General features: G+C 43.3%; 1 protein-coding gene across 1 annotated transcript in view; it reads left to right on the forward strand.

Moving 5' to 3' along the window:
- Positions 1-16,864, forward strand: part of RFX6 (regulatory factor X6) — a 102,718-nt gene that overhangs the window by 55,657 nt on the left and 30,197 nt on the right. The window contains exons 15-17 of the mRNA XM_056563291.1: positions 400-522; positions 2,091-2,291; positions 2,712-3,215. Of these exons, the coding sequence (XP_056419266.1) occupies positions 400-522; positions 2,091-2,291; positions 2,712-3,215 (828 nt within the window). The remainder of the gene's footprint in view (positions 1-399; positions 523-2,090; positions 2,292-2,711; positions 3,216-16,864) is intronic.

The raw sequence follows: 16,864 nt of genomic DNA on the forward strand, positions 1-16,864 counted from the left end.
AAAAAAAACAAGTAAGGTGTTAATGTGTTTCTAAATGCCTGTCTACTTGTAGTTGACATAGGAAAGTTTGTGTTTACTTTTATATTTAGAGAGAGTTAAAGTAAACTGAAAGAGAAGAGTGAAGCTCATTGAGGATGAAGTCATATTTGCTTTTCATTATTAAAGGATATCTTACTTTCATCTGTGTACCCTTTCATCTGATTTGTGTAAGCAGATGTATTGAACCATGTCTTATTTGACCACAGGTCCCACAAACTGCCCCTTGTTGTTTAAAATAAGTCCTTTAAAGTCAAACAATTATTTATTTAATCCATTGTCTTGCTGTACTCCTTCTAGAGAGTGTTGAGATGGTCACGGAGATAATAATAATATCAAACTCTTCCTTATGTTTGAAAACAGGCTCTTTCCATCTAATACGCATGCTGCTTGATGAATATATACTCCTAGCAGTGGAGACACAGTTTAACAATGATAAGGAACAAGAACTCCAGAATTTGCTGGATAAGTACATGAAGAATGCAGGTAGGTTTTTCAATGTGCCTTTTAACCTGTAGATATCATATACCTGCAAAATATCATCAAAATATAAAAGAATTCTGGTTAGTTAAAGAGTTTGTAAAAAAAAAAAAATTTTAAGGGATTGGGCTGAGTTTTTTTTTTGTAAGGCAAAAGTATACCAAACTGTCAAGAGTATAAAGGCTATGGGCCACTTTTGAAAAAAAAAAAAGAATATATATATTTTGTTCATTAGCTTTATTAGGCTGGGTTCACAAATGTCTGTCATCCGACATAGGTGAACTCAGCCTAAATCTGGACCCAACTGGTGCCACAACTGATGACAACTTGTAATCAGTTGTATAGCATCCGGTGTCCATTGTTTCTGGGCAACGGACAGGGGAATATAGCAAGCTGCGTTCCCCTGTCCGGTGTCCTCCGACGTGTCCAACCATCCAGCGTCAAAACAGAGATGCTTGATTATTGTGAACTGTCCAATTCAAATGAATGGGATCAGTTCTGGCATCAGTTTACCTCCGGTGCACGCCAGAGGGAAACTATGCCGGACACCTGATATATGTGAACCCAGCCTTATAGGGGCAAAATGTAGCTACAGAGAAGCTTATTTCCCCAAAACCTGTAAGAGAAGTCTCTGATGGAATGTGCATGGGTGACACTGATATGAGAGCTGCTTCACCTTTTGTTTACTAAGCAGAACACACCTATAGTGCACTATAGTGCACAGGAAATGGGAAGCTATCATTTTGGCAAGGCTGCAGCACAGACACTCTTCATGCAATGTACATGTGTCCTGTATATTGCATACAGAAGGCCAAACAGCAGCCATGCAGATAATGGACAGTGCAGTAGTGCTTTCTTGTATACTGTCCTGCACCCCCCAGCCACGTATGTCTGCAGCTTAGATCCCTGTTGTGACACATAACCCACACTGTGCTTGCTGCCTGTCATTATACCTGTCCCCAGGTGCCCATCTTGCAGAAAATCTGCCCAAGGAGATGGACTAAAAAGCCGCTGTGACAACTTTAGAGCATTCTTAGACTGTCTACTTTAGTTTACCACAATATATATTATAAGATATATTATGATTCCAGAAGACATGGAGCACTCACCCGATATGTAGAAGATCCTGAGTAGCGTATTCGGTCTCTTCAGACTTGAGCGGGGGAGATGGTAGGTTGGAACCGGGGAAGTTTCACACGCTGGCCAGTGTCTGAAACTTCCCCGGTTCCAACCTACCATTTCCCCCGCTCAAGTCTGAAGAGACCGAATACGTTACTCAGGATCTTCTACATATCGGGTGAGTACTCCGTGTCTTCTGTAATTGCACACCATTTGGACTGTACACTATTCATACGTGAGCACCACCTGCCATATCCTGAATTTTTTCATTGCTCCCTCCTCCATTCCCCTCATTGTCAGATTCATATTGTCAGATCCACATTATATGCATAGCTACAGTGCCGGCACTTTCTTTCCTTTTCTTGGCTTGTTTATATTATGATTCCATTTCAGGAATAATGTTTAGCATGTTTGCACTACTTAAAATCTATAGTATTTTTGGTTTATCTTTCTAGATGCTAGCAAAGCAACCTTTACTGCATCACCAAGCTCCTGCTTTCTTGCAAGCCGAAGTAAATCTGGTGGACTTTCAAATGACCCTACAGTGAAGAACGAATGCCTACAAGAACAGACATATTCCACTTTGTCACCAGACCAGCATGCTCGTGGTTTACACTCTTTCTCAAATGAAGATAATGAAACTATTTCACTCACAGGTAGCATGTGAAAATGTTACTGTTTTGAAGATTTTCCTTCTATATAGCAGATATTGATTGTATTGTAGTGGACAATATAGCCAAAGCAAAAGGTCGCCTTTTGGAACACTTGCACAGAGGATCTTCAGTGCTGGCACCCCTGCCATACTTCTAGTATAGTGGACAGTATAGTAATATTTACTCAATGCCATATTTGTATGCATTAATTGGAAAGTTCAAATATTTAACAATAAAACAATATTTAAAATGTATTTAAAATATTGTTGTATCTACAATTTGGATACATAGTATTCCCTCTAAATAGATAGTTATTGGAGATAGTGACCTTGTCCCACATGTGTCTTTCTTCTTCAACCCAAGTTCAAATATAATTTCTTGAAACATTATGTTACATTTTAATGTCAAATTTTCATTTTTTAGATCAGATGGATGTATCGCAAAGCACATCTCATCTTATGACTCCACCTATGTCACCTGCCATACTCAATCGAGGAAGTGTTATAAACCAAGGACCAATGGTTTTGAGGCCCTCCAGTGTGGGTCCTGGATTAACAACTCATTCTCAAGTTTCTTCTTTTTCTGAGCCACTTTACCACAATCTTTCTGAACCCAACCAGAACTATTTTGGAAATGGTTCAAGCTATCAAGCCATGTTCAGAACTCATACTCCATCTGGGAACATTCAGCATAGGCTGGATCAGAGTAGATATGCACAGCTAAATGACCAACAAGTATCACAGGATTATTTTGCCAGCAGTTGTGCAGGGACTCCATTTACCACCCGTCCATCATCAAACTACAGGCCGTCAAACCCACAGGAAATACAAGGAATGCAATTCTATAATTCAAGTGGATTCAATTTCATAAACGGCACTACTTCTGGAAGCTGCCAAGGAGGAACATATTCTTCAAACACATCTAATGGTATTGTAAATAATGTTTAATACTATCTCTCTTACTGGTAATTTCTTTGCACTGACAAAGTAGCATTTTGCACTTGAAGTTTTCAGTGTCTTGGGCTAAGTAATGGTTAAAGGGTTACTCCGCTACCCAGCGTCCAGTACATTGAGTTCCGAACTCTGTGTGCATGCTTTCGTGTTCACGCCCGCCCCCTCGTGACCTCACGTCCCATCATGTGATGTCACATCCCGCCCCCTCAATGCAAGTCTTTGGGAGGGGGGCGCGACGGCCGTCACATGATGGGACGTGAGTTCACGAGGGGGCGGGCTTGAACACGGAAGCACGCACACAGAGTCCGGAACTCAATGTTCCGGACTTTGGGGGAGCAGAGTAACCCTTTAAATAATTGTTATATAACCTCGGTAAACATATTTTATAGTGTTGGTTAGGTGAGAATGTAGACTACAAGGGAAATGACAGTACTTTTTTTTCCCATGAACTGTTCAGAAGGATGTGGTGAAGTTTTGTGATGGTTACAGGAACTGAAAAACACTTTACAGCAATTAATAAATAATAAGGATAAGATGTCTGATCGGGGAGGGGGCGTGACGGCTGTGGTCGCTCATCACTCCCCTCCCTTAGACATGAATGGAGGGGGCGTGACGTCATCATGACCATGGCTGCTCAAACCCGGCATTCTGAACATGAATGTTAAGAACAACGGGGTGCTGGCCCGGAGATCGCGGGGAGTCCCAAAGGCCAGACGCCCCACGAGCAGACATCTTATCCCCTATCCTATGGATAGGGGATGAGATGTCCAGGGGTGGAGTACCTCTTTAAGGACACAGCTCATTTTGGCCTTTAAGGAGAACTGTCAGTACATCGTGTGCAGGGGGCGGGGCTATGCCCACTCAATTAACATATTTATGTAACTCCACATCCTATAGAAATAAATATGTAAAGTGAGCAGAGGATCTTCTGGGGCCAACCAAACTCAAAAACAGGGAGGCTCGACCTCTATATCAGAGTACATATCAGGATACAAAGCAGTATATCCAGGGCTCGAGTCCTGCAGGAATGCACAGGAACTGCGTTCCTTTCCTTTTTCCAGAGGAGGAATGCCGTTCCTGTTGCATTAGTCCTGCAGGACCGACCTCTGAATTATTCGGAGATGTAGGATCTGTGATGATGTCACCATAACATGTTGGGGGCGGAGCTTAGCTGTGGAGGAGAGGAAAGTCCGTGGCTGAAGAACCTGTGTGATGCTGTGGAGGAGGTGGGGCTGAGCTGGAGGAGAGGTCACATGTTACTCCAGTAAGGTAATTACATGGAGAAAGATTTGTTACAGTAAGGAGATTACATGAGGAGGTTTGTTACAGTGTGTCACCCCAGTAGTAAGGAGATTACATGAGGAGGAGGTTTGCTACAGTGTGTCGCCACAGTAGTAAGAAGATTACATGAGGAGGAGGTTTGTTACAATGTGTTACCCGAGTAGCAAGGAGATTACATGAGGAGGAGGTTTGTTACAGTGTGTCACCCCAGTAGTAAGGAGATTACATGAGGGGTAAGTTTGTTGCAGTGGGTCACCCCAGTAGTGAGAAGTTTACAAGAGGAGATTTTTTACAGTGTGTTCTCATGATCATAGGGACATTAGGAGTTTTTTTTGTTAAAGTGTATTATCAAAATGATAGCCTCTTAAGAACATTGCAGAGGAAAAGTGGAGCAGTTGCCCATAGCAACCAATCAGATTGCTTTTTTTCATTTTTCAGAGGCCTTTTTAAAAATTAAAGAAGTGATCTGATCGGTTGCTGGTCAAATTATCCTGTGCACGGGTTTTGATAAATCTCCCCCATTGGACATAAATTTTTCATCTTGGTACCCTGGTACTTATTGCACCAGGAAGTATATTTACATCCTGAGCAGCAGACCGAGACATCAAGTGAGTGCAGGAGCTGTCAGCAGCCATGTACTTACAGTAAATGACAGAGAACGGCGTTCTTGCTGTTCTCTTTCAGTAACCATTAAGTGCCGTAATCATGACACTTCTGCGCCCCCTGTTTGCTCACTGTCCCCCTAAACCAATTGGCTACCCCACAACATGTAGGCGGAGGTCAAGTCAGTTTGCTCACCTGTCGGAGGTCCTCTCACCTGCTCCGTGTGGGTCCTGGCTCCAACCTGCTGATAGTTCCTGCTGAGCCAGGCTCTACTAGCAGTTCACCAATAACACTGAGTAATGCTATGCAACAGCGAAGCAGTACTCAGTGTGAGCAATCTGAAGATTGCATGTAAAATTCTATGAAGGATTTGTAACAGTTTGTTATCAGAAAGGTAATTTGTTACAGTGTGTGCTCTTGAGTGACCGGATTTGCGAATATTGGGAATATATGAGCTATATGTTCGAAATTATTAATATTTTTTTCAGCATATTCGCATATTCCTTCTTTTAACTTGTGGGCCAATTAGAATCATGCAAATACACTTGTCAGCGGTTATCAACAACATCCCTAGCAAACAATAGTAAAGTTGCCCACCCCCTCACTGTTTTCTTCCTCGAATACGCGAATATAATGAATACGCAAAATTCACGAATATGATGCCAACAGAGATTCCAACATGTACTGTGGTGTAGTGGTACTGTCCCCAATTACTTTAGTAGCCTAAATATAGTCAAGGGCTAGTATCTATGTTTAGTCCATTTTCTGCATGTATATGTTTATTTAGTGTGACTAAAAAGTGTGGTCTGCTGTGTTTTACAGTGCTGCAAAGCTTAAGTTTAAATGGCGATGTGAACAGGCCCCTAGAAGGATAACACAGAGGGTTAACCTGTTATTAAAAAAATGTGTATACAGTTAAAATCTGTGACTGAGCAATGAGTCTTGCCCTGTTACTAAACTCTTATAAACCTTAGGCAGCTGTATGCCTGCAACCTGTAAGAAGCCTGGAACCGTGCAGGATGTCAAGTTGTAACTTGGAGTTTTTTGTATTTTCTTTTTTTGCGGAGACTTGGAGGGGGTGGGGAGTATTCAGGACTTGAGTATATCCCAATAGCCATATACAAAACAAATGGAGAAAAAAGCGGATATACTAAAATGCAGTGCACACCTATCAATAACAACAATATTCTGTATAGAATATTAATCTTTATTACAAAAGATATATAAAAATACATGGATACAAAAAGACAGAGCAACCTCCTACAAAAACATGAAGGAAGAATATAACCACCCTCAAGAGGGAACATGTATATAAACGGTGGGCAAATAATACTGCCCAGCCCATCCAAAACCCCAACCTCATGTGTAAACCCCATATCATTTGTAGCAGATATACAGGAAGAAAAAATGGTCTTGGAGGTGCTGCTCAATTTTTGGACATAAACGAAGGACCCAGAGATCAGGTTGAGACCACGCCAGCACGCATACTCACAGGATTCATACCAGTACCCCGATCCATAACTACAACCACTGGGTGTACTTTGTTGTTGGATCAGAGGAAGGCATGAGATAGTGCCGAAATACGTCGCCCTTACTGTCAAAATAAAATATACATTGTCCTGTGCTGGTCTGGGTCCTTCGTTTATGTCCAAAAATTTGAGCAGCGCCTCCAAGAACGTTTATTCTTCTTGTATACTTGCTACTATCGGTTGGTCTCCCTTCGGGAGACCGATACCGGTCAGAGTGCAGCAGCCATAATTCTCCACCATCTTCTACAACCAAAGCTACACACCCAGGTGCTGCAACTCCTAGGAGCCACACACCACAGTGCAACTAGTTTACAGGTTGGTGTATCACTTAGGTGTGGTGGAGGGTGCACACCGAGCTGATATATGTTACAAGGGAGTACCCCCTATTTTTCTTTTTATCTCTCCTAAAATCCTGTATATGTGGCAGAGGATCTTCTGGGGGACATATATCAGGACGTACAGGACATATTTAAGTAAGTAACCCCTCATTTGATTCCTGTGTATCCACACTATAACCCAGTATATTGGGTTTAGTGTGGGTGAACAGGTTGACAGTTTTCCTTTAGGGACACAGACAGTTTTATTTTTGCATCTTCATTTTTTCCTTCACACCTTCTAAGAGCCATAACTCTTTAATATTTTCATCCACAGACCCATATAATGGCCTGTTCTTTGCTGGCTCAATTGTACTTTGTAATGACATCACTTATTTTACCACAAAATGTATGGCAAAAAAAATTAAAAAAATTATTTATGTGGGGAAATTGAAAAGAAAACTGTAATTTAGCAAATTTTAGAGGGTATTGTTTTTACGCTGTTCATTCTATGGTAAAAATGACATGTTTTCTTTATTCTCTGGGTCAATATGATTAAAATGATACCCATGTTTACACGCTTTTCTATTATTGTACTCCTTTTGTTTTACAAAATATGTTTAAAATTGCCATATTCTGACCCCATATAACTTTCAAATTTTTCCGTATATGGGGCTGTATGAGGGCTCATCTTTTTCTCTATTATCTGCAGATTTTTTTTTAAGTACCATTTTTGCATGTACCGTATATACTCGAGTATAAGCTGACCCGAGTATAAGCCGAGACCCCTAATTTCAACCCAAAATCCCAGGAAAAGTTATTGACTCGAGTATAAGCCTAGGGTGGGAAATACATCATCCCCCCCTGTCATCATCCAGACCTGTCATTAACATCCTCATCATCATCACCGCCTGTCATCATCCAGACCCTCATCATCATCACCTGTCATCATCCCCTTGTCATCATCCTACACACCCCCCCTTCATCATCCCCTTGTCATCATCCCCACCCCCCTTCATCATCCCCTTGTAATCATCCCACACCCCCCCTTCATCATCCCCTTGTAATCATCCCACACCCCCCCTTCATCATCCCCTTGTAATCATCCCACACCTCCCCCTTCATCATCCCCTTGTAATCATCCCACACACCCCCCTTCATCATCCCACACCCCCCCTTCATCATCCTCTTGTCATCATCCCACACCCCCCCTTCATCATCCGCCCTCAGTGGTCTTCAACCTGCGGACCTCCAGAGGTTTCAAAACTACAACTCCCAGCAAGCCCGGGCAGCCATCGGCTGTCCGGGCTTGCTGGGAGTTGTAGTTTTGAAACCTCCGGAGGTCCGCAGGTTGAAGACCACTGCGGCCTTCGACATCATCCAGGCCCCTCTCACCCCCCTTTAGTTCTGTACAGTACTCACCTCCGCTCGGCGCTGGTCCGGTGCTGCAGGGCTGTCCGGAGAGGAGGTGGTCCGGTGGGTTAGTGGTTACGGGCTGCTATCTTCACCGGGAGGCCTCTTCTCCGCGCTTCCGGCCTGGAATAGAGGCGTTGCCTTGACAATGACGCAGAAGTACGTTGGCAATGAACGTACCTCTGCGTCGTTGTCAAGGCAACGTGACTATTCTGGGGCCGGGCCCAAAGCGCTTAGAAGAGGCCTCCTGGTGAAGATAGCAGCCCGCCGGACCACCGGACCACCTCCTCTCCGGACAGTCCTGCAGCACCGGACCAGCGCCGAGCGGAGGTGAGTACTGTACAGAACTGAAGGGGGGTGAGAGGGGGCTGGATGATGTCGAAGGCCGCAGTGGTCTTCAACCTGCGGACCTCCGGAGGTTTCAAAACTACAACTCCCAGCAAGCCCGGACAGCCGATGGCTGTCCGGGCATGCTGGGAGTTGTAGTTTTGAAACCTCTGGAGGTCCGCAGGTTGAAGACCACTGCGGGTGGAGAGTTCACTCGAATATAAGCCGAGGGGGGTGTTTTCAGCACGAAAAATCGTGCTGAAAAACTCGGCTTATACTCGAGTATATACGGTATGTGACTTTTTAGTCGCTTTTTATTAATCTTTTTGGAATGTGATGTGACCAAAAAGCATAAATTAACTTTTTTTTTAAGATTTACACGGAGGATCATTAACATTATGTTTTGATAGTTCAGACATTTATGCACACGCTGATAACAAATATGTTTATAATTTTTTTCTTCCACTTTTTTGGGTAATATGGGAAAAAGGGACAATTTACATTTTTATTGGGGGAGGGGCTTTTTCACTTTTTTTCTACGTTTTTTAAACCTTTTATTTTACGCTTTTATGTCCCCATAGAGGACTATTTATAGCAAACCAACAACATAAAATCATGAAAAATGTATTTCAAATAAGTTATTAACCCCTTAAGAACCAGGGGTTTTTCCGTTTTTGCACTTTCATTTATTCCTCCTTACCTTTAAAAAATCATAACTCTTTCAATTTTGCACCTAAAAATGCACATGATGGCTTATTTTTTGCGCCAACAATTCTACTTTATAATGACATCAGTCATTTTACCCAAAAATCTACGACAATGAGAAAAAAATCATTGTGCGACAAAACACCATTTTGTAAATTTTGGGAGCGTCCATTACTACGCAGTACATTTTTCGGTAAAAATGACATCCTCCCTTTATTCTGCAGGTCCATACGATTAAAATGATACCTTACTTATATAGGTTTGATTTTGTCGTACGTCTGGAAAAAATCATAACTACATGCAGGAAAATTTATACTGTTACAGTTGCGCTCCAGTCGGACTCGCCGGCCGTGTGTGCTTTCTGTCCCCGCTGTCGGCGGGGCTGTGATTCGCAGTTAGGGACGCACCCACATGCGAGTCTCAGCCCATCGTGTACCGCCCTGTGTTCTTGCTCCCTGATGTCCCGCAGCTCGGGGGTGTGTGCCTCTGGCCCTTTTGGGCACAAGTGCGCCGGAGCTCTGTTTCTAAAATGACCAGTACCCAATTAGTCTAAGTGGTTGCACCTGTCCCCTGGTCTTAAGTTTCTGCTCCTCCCTGCTCTCTGGGCTGGATCTTGGTTGTCTGTCTTAGTCTTTGTTTGCCCTAGGCTGAGTTAAGTCTTATTTTAGAGTCTAGTCCTGCTCCAGAGTCTAGTCCTGCTCCAGAGTCTAGTCCTGCTCCAGAGTCTAGTCCTGTTCCAGAGTCTAGTCCTGTTCCAGAGTCAAGTCCTGTTCCAGAGTCAAGTCCTGTTCCAGAGTCTGTGTACCTGTCCCTGGTTTTGGCCTGTCCTGTACCTGTGTTCCTGCCTTGCCCTTCGGCCCTGCCAGCCACTTCCTGCTAGTCACGTCCTGCCTGTCTCTGTCTGTGCCACGTCACCCCCCAGCTACCTATGTGGACGAGTCATGTCAGAGGTAGCGACCTGGGTGCCACCTGCCGCAGCAAGACCATCCCGCTTTGCGACAGGCCGTGGTGAAAACCAGTGGTACCTTAGACCCCACTCCCTGGCACGGCTCCTTCCACACAGGCCCAGAGAATCCACCACCTGCTGTCCCCCTGCCGTGATTCCTAACAGTAAGATCCGGCCATGGATTCCGTTGGGGTGCTGTTGTCTGATTTTCAATCTGGCCTTGGGTTCTGCTGTAGTACCTCTGCCTTTAGTCCTTTCCACTGTCATGGTCTGTCAAGCACAACAACTGAAGTTACTTTCAGTGATGATGCAACAGCTTTTGGCCTTACAACAGCAGCAGGTACCACAATCTGGCCCACTACCAGTTCTTGCAGTGTCTCCTGGTTCCCAGTCATGTCTGTCTGAACCTCGTCTGAAGTCCCAACATCCTTCCTTGCTACCAACTTTGCCTCTTGGTGAAGAGGTCTTGGATGTGGACCATTTGCCCCTCCAAGCTCCTGCAGTGTCTTCTGAACATCCTTCCTTGCTACCAACTTTGCCTCTTGCCAAAGAGGCTATGGATGTGATCCGTTTGCACCTTCCAGTTCCTGCAGTGTCTTCTGGTGCCCAGCTACGCCTGCCTGTACCTCTTCTGGTGTCCCAACATCCTTCCTTGTTACTAACTTTGCCTCTTGCCAAAGAGGCTATGAATGCGGACTGTCTTGAATATTGTCAAGTTCTTTGTCTTGTTACTTTTTTCTCTCCAGGTGTTCATCTCAGAAGATGAAAGACTCGCAGCCTGAAGCCTGTTAGTTTTTGTCTGCCTTTGCCCAGTTCAGTCTCATGTAGTGGGTCCCAAAGAAGAGGGGAGACCAAAAGGGGGGGTACTGGTACAGTTGCGCTCCGGTCGGACTCGCCCGCATGCGAGTCTCAGCTTGTTGCTTACCGTCCTGTGTCCTTGCTCCATGATGTTCCGCAGCTCCAGAGTGTGTGTACCTGTCCCTAGTTCCGGCCTGTCCTGTTCCTGTGTTCCTGCCTTGTCCTTCTGCTCTGCCAGCCACTTCCTGCCTGTCTCTGTCTGTGCCACATCGCCCCCAGCTACCTGTGTGGACGAGTCATGCCAGGGGTAGTGATGTGGGTGCCACCTGCCGCAGCAAGACCATCCCACTTTGCGGCGGGCTCTGGTGAAAACCAGTGGCACCTTAGACTCCCTGGCATGGCTCCTTCCACCTGCCGTGACTCCTAACAGTAAGATCCGGCCTGTCCTAACTTATACGTTTATACCCCTATAATTTTTTTTATTTTTCTGCTTACAGGCAGTATGAGGGCTAATTTTTTTTGCAGCGTGATCTGAAGCTTTTAGCGGAACCATTTTTGTATTGATTGGACTTTTTGATCGCTTTTTATTCATTTTTTCATGATGTAAAAAGTGACCAAAAATATGCTATCTTGGACTTTTGAATTTTTTTGCGCATACGCCATTGACTTTGCGGTTTATTTAATTATATATTTTTATAATTTGGACATTTCCGCACGGGGCGATACCACATATGTTTATTTTTATTTACACAGTTTTTTTTTTATGGAAAAAGGGGGATAATTCTTGCTTTTATTTGGGAAGGGGTTAAATGATCTTTATTAACTTGTTTTCACTTTTTTATTTGTAATGTTATAGCTCCCATAGGATAACATTGATCAATGATTCTGCCGCTTGACTGCTCATGCCTGGATCTCAGGAGGAATTTTGTCCCCCTCCACGGCAGATCCTCTCCAAGACAGTAAATGTATAGTATCAAGGCTGATGTTTGGCAATGTTTAGCTCCCTCTAAAGATGTTCTATGGGAGTAAAGGGATTACCCAGCAAGAGAAAAACTAAGCTAATTTCTTCCATAAACAGCACCACACCTGGCTGCAGGTTTTGTGTGGAATTACAACTTGGCTCAATTCACTTCAATAAATCTGAGCTGCAAAACCACACCCAAGCTGTAGACAAATGTGGTGCAGTTTAAAAAAAAAAAAAAAACAGTTTTTCTAATTGTTTTTCTAATGCAATGCTGAAATACCCATCCAGAACCTATTTCCAATGCCCTGGCTAAGGGATTGAGGTTCTCCCCCAAGATTTGACGGTACATGGCCCAGTCTATCATCCCTTTGAAGCAGGGAAGTTGTATTGTTCCCTTGGTGAAACAAAATCCCTTAAAGTATAATGTTTCCACCTTCTCCTCCAAACAAAGCGAGTTGAGTTGAGGTTGACCTTGATGTTCAGCTTTATTTTGATCTCATATAACCACAACACTTTCACCTAGGTCTCCTTATCAAATGTTTATTGGCAAACTTCAGACAGGTGAGTATATATATATATATATATATATATATATATATCCACAAAGAAGCAGAAGCGGCACTCCAAAGTCACAACAAATCGTGGTTTATTCACTCATCTGTGAAAGCGACGTTTCGGCTTATCAATAAAGCCTTTCTCAAGCATAAATCAACAGTGCAAAATGGTGTATATATATCCAGCCCCCAATTGCACATGCAAACGGAGGGGGCGTGTACTCAGAAACCAATCACAATAATAACACAAAACATGTCAGAGACCACAATCGGTCATATATATCAATGTGAAAAATAAAGGGTAGTGAACCCATATACAATATCAAGTCCAAAATCGTGCAATCATGTGCAATATACTTAAATAGTGTACATAATATCTCATAATTAGTGTCTGGTTCCGGCATCAAGGGCGGCGCTCACCTGTTGACGTGAACATCTTCAGCCAATGGAAACTCCACTGTTCTCCTCGTTGAGGAGTTTCGGGTAGAAAACAGACATGGTGCACATCTACAATCTTGTATAATGATCTGATTGCTTCTCAGCATAATATCAAAAACTAACAGGTTGTTAGTATACATTTTTGATCAAAAAGTACAAGCCCACTCGCCACGTCAAGGCCACCTATTTAGAGTGGGTCCCTAACGTCCCTAGCATAAAATGGCGCAGCACTGGGCGGCGACCACCTCCGCCGCGACACCAGTGCCCACGTGGGGGAAACGACCCACTGGCAGAGCGGCCCCAATGCCACCCAAACCAGTCTATGGGTCGCACCTCCCGCAGACACGGCGCCATGGCAGCAACGGACGCCGCACAGCACCACACCAGCAACGGACGCCGCACAGCACCACACCAGTGTGAACAAGGTGCAATGGCTCACTTACCATGCTCTCCCAGTCAGACTGGGAGGCTGCTAGGAAAGAAATGGCCCATGTGTAGCTAACTACTACTTATATAGGGTTGGGCTGAGGGGGTGGGGAAGAGTGCAACACATGTTCAAACAAAAAAAAAAGGAGGGGATAGAAAACTCGGGTAGAAAACAGACATGGTGCACATCTACAATATTGTATAATGATCTGATTGCTTCTCAGCATAATATCAAAAACTAACAGGTTGTTAGTATACATTTTTGATCAAAAAGTACAAGCCCACTCGCCACGTCAAGGCCACCTATTTAGAGTGGGTTCCTAACGTCCCTAGCATGGTAAGTGAGCTATTACACCTTGTTCACACTGGTGTTGTGCTGTGCGGCGTCCGTTGCTGCCATGGCGCCGTGTCTGTGGGGAGGTGCGACCCATAGACTGGTTTGAGTGGCATTGGGGCCGCTCTGCCAGTGGGTGGTTCCCCCCGTGGGCACTGGTGTCGCGGCAGTGGTGGTCGCCGCCCAGTGCTACGCCATTTTATGCTAGGGACGTTAGGTGCCCACTCTCAATAGGTGGCCTTGACGTGGCGAGTGGGCATGTACTTTTTGATCAAAAATGTATACTAACAACCTGTTAGTTTTTGATATTATGCTGAGAAGCAATCAGATCATTATACAAGATTGTAGATGTGCGACCATGCCTGTTTCTTCTACCCAAATTCATATATATATATATATATATATATATATATATATATATATATATATATACTTTCTTGGGCAGGGGGACCTTGCAGGCTTTGCCAGAATTCAGTCCTTTACGGTGTAGTGTGTCACCATTAGTTTTTTTTTTTTTTTGGTGACTATGGTCCCAGCTGTCTTGAGATCACTGACAAGAACCTTCTGTGTAGTTCTGGGCTGATTTCTCACTGTTAATGTATAGCCTGTTTAGTTACATACCCTTTTCTGTGCTAACAATGACTGCAGTTGTAATTGAACACTGGTATCAGCGAGAAAGGTTTCAGACAGCTTCCTTATTCAACTTGGGCTTCTGTAGAAACTAATGTACCTAGTAACCTAGTATAATTACTCTGTGAAAAGAAAGGTAAGACTTGAGCTTTTACCCTTAACCATTTTTATTTTCTTAAAGGGATACTCTGGCCAAACACATATTTTAAAATTACTTTAGGGGATGGCCAATTGTCTAAATACAAGTTAGTATATGTTTTCCATAGTCTCTTTGTAATCTTGCCCTGCTCTCTTGACGTTCTGTAGATCTTTTGATTAGTGCAGCATCACGTACCCATTATCCCTACGGGCTCCATTTTGTGACATGACGTCACATGTGTTTGCTTGCTCTCCTGCTCTCTGCTCTCTTCTCTCTCCGTCTCCGTGACAGTGAGAACAAGGGATGGGTCTGCGCTGCCAGGTTTATTGACATTTTTATTATTCTGTTTGCACAGGACAGAGGAGGCGGCTACTGACTGCTCTTCTCTGCATTTTAAAGGGGTACTCCGCTGGAAAACATTTTTTTAATCAACTGGTGCCAGAAAGTTACACAGATTTGTAAATGATCTATTTCTATTTAAAATCTTACTCTTCCAGAAAGTTTTACAGATTTGTAAATGATCTATTTCTATTTAAAATCTTACTTTTTCAGTACTTATCAGCTGCTGTATACTGCAGAGGAAGTTCTTTTTTTTTTACCTTCCTTTCTGTTTGACCACAGTGCTCTCCGCTTACACCTCTGTCCATGTCAGGAACTGTCCAGAGCAGGAGCAAATCCCCATAGCAAACCTATTCTGCTCTGGACAGTACCCCTGCCGAACAGCTGAAGGACACAAGGAGGGTCCCTACCTTCCTCCTGTGTGTCCGAGCACCGAATGACTGCTCCGTGCCTGAGATCCAGGCATGAGTAGTTAAGCTGCAGAATCATTGATCAATGTTATCCTATGGGATAACAATGATCAAGGTAAAAGATCAGTGTATGCAGTGTTATAGCACCCTATGGGGGCTATAACATTGTAAAAAAAAAGTGAAAAAAAAGTTCATAAAGATCATTTAACCCCTTCCCTAATAAAAGTAAGAATCACCCCCCTTTTCCCATAAAAAAAAAAACTGTGTAAATAAAAATAAACATATGTGGTATCACCATGTGTGGAAATGTCCAAATTATAAAAATATATTGTTAAATAAACCCCACGGTCAATGGATTCCAAAGTCCAAAATAGCGTATTTTTGGTCACTTTTTATATCATGAAATAATGAATAAAAAGCGATCAAAAGTCCAATCAATACAAAAATGGTACCACTAAAAACTTCAGGTGCAAAAAACGGCACAAAAAATTAGCCCTCATACCGCCCCGTATGCGGAAAAATAAAAAAGTTATAAGGGTAAGAAGATGACAATTTTAAACGTATACATTTTCCTGCATGTAGTTATGATTTTTTCCAGAAGTACAAAAAATCAAACCTATATAAGTAGGGTATCATTTTAATCGTATGGACCTACAGAATAAAGAGAAGGTGTAATTTTTACCGAAGAATTTACTGCATAGAAACGGAAGCCCCCAAAAGTTACAAAATGGTGTTTTTTCTTTCAATTTTGTTGCCCAATGATTTTTTCTCCATTTCGTCGTACATTTTTTGGTAAAATTACTGACGTCATTACAAAGTAGAATTGGTGGCACAAAAAAAAAGCCATCATATGGATTTTTAGGTGCAAAATTTTAAAGCGTTATGATTTTTTATAGGTAAGGAGGAAAAAATGAAAGTGCAAAAAAGGAAAAAAACCCTGGTCCTTAAAGGGGTACTCCGGTACCACAGTTTTATGGTTATCTAGCGTGTTTGTAGTCAGTTTAGCACTTTTGTAATTCACATGTTATACATCTGTACACATCATATATGTTTTTTACTGACCTCTTTTCTGTGAAGGAAGTTCAGTAGTATTTCTGGTTGCTTTTGACTGTCGTCCACACTCACGGCCATGTTTGTTCACTGTTGTGGACAAGAAATCAGAGCTGCAGGCGTTGCTATTTTTTTCTCCTGCAATGGTTTCGCCCCTTTTCCACACCCCTGTAATGAATATTCATTGAATTGTTGAGGGAGGATGGATGTCTCCTCCCGCTGTCAGCCTGCCCTGCTTGAATACCCTGTATCAGTGCTGTGGCTGACATGTAACCCCTTCCCCACCATGGGGACCATGTGCCTGCGTGGAGAATCGACTATCATGATTCCCCCCACGGGCGCACGATCCCCATGGCGGGGGAATTAGTAACATGTCAGCCACAGCGCTATCATGATTCCCCCCGCGGCAGTCCCCACATCTGG

This window comes from Hyla sarda, chromosome 3, assembly GCF_029499605.1.
Source record: "Hyla sarda isolate aHylSar1 chromosome 3, aHylSar1.hap1, whole genome shotgun sequence".
Taxonomy (NCBI): domain Eukaryota; kingdom Metazoa; phylum Chordata; class Amphibia; order Anura; family Hylidae; genus Hyla; species Hyla sarda.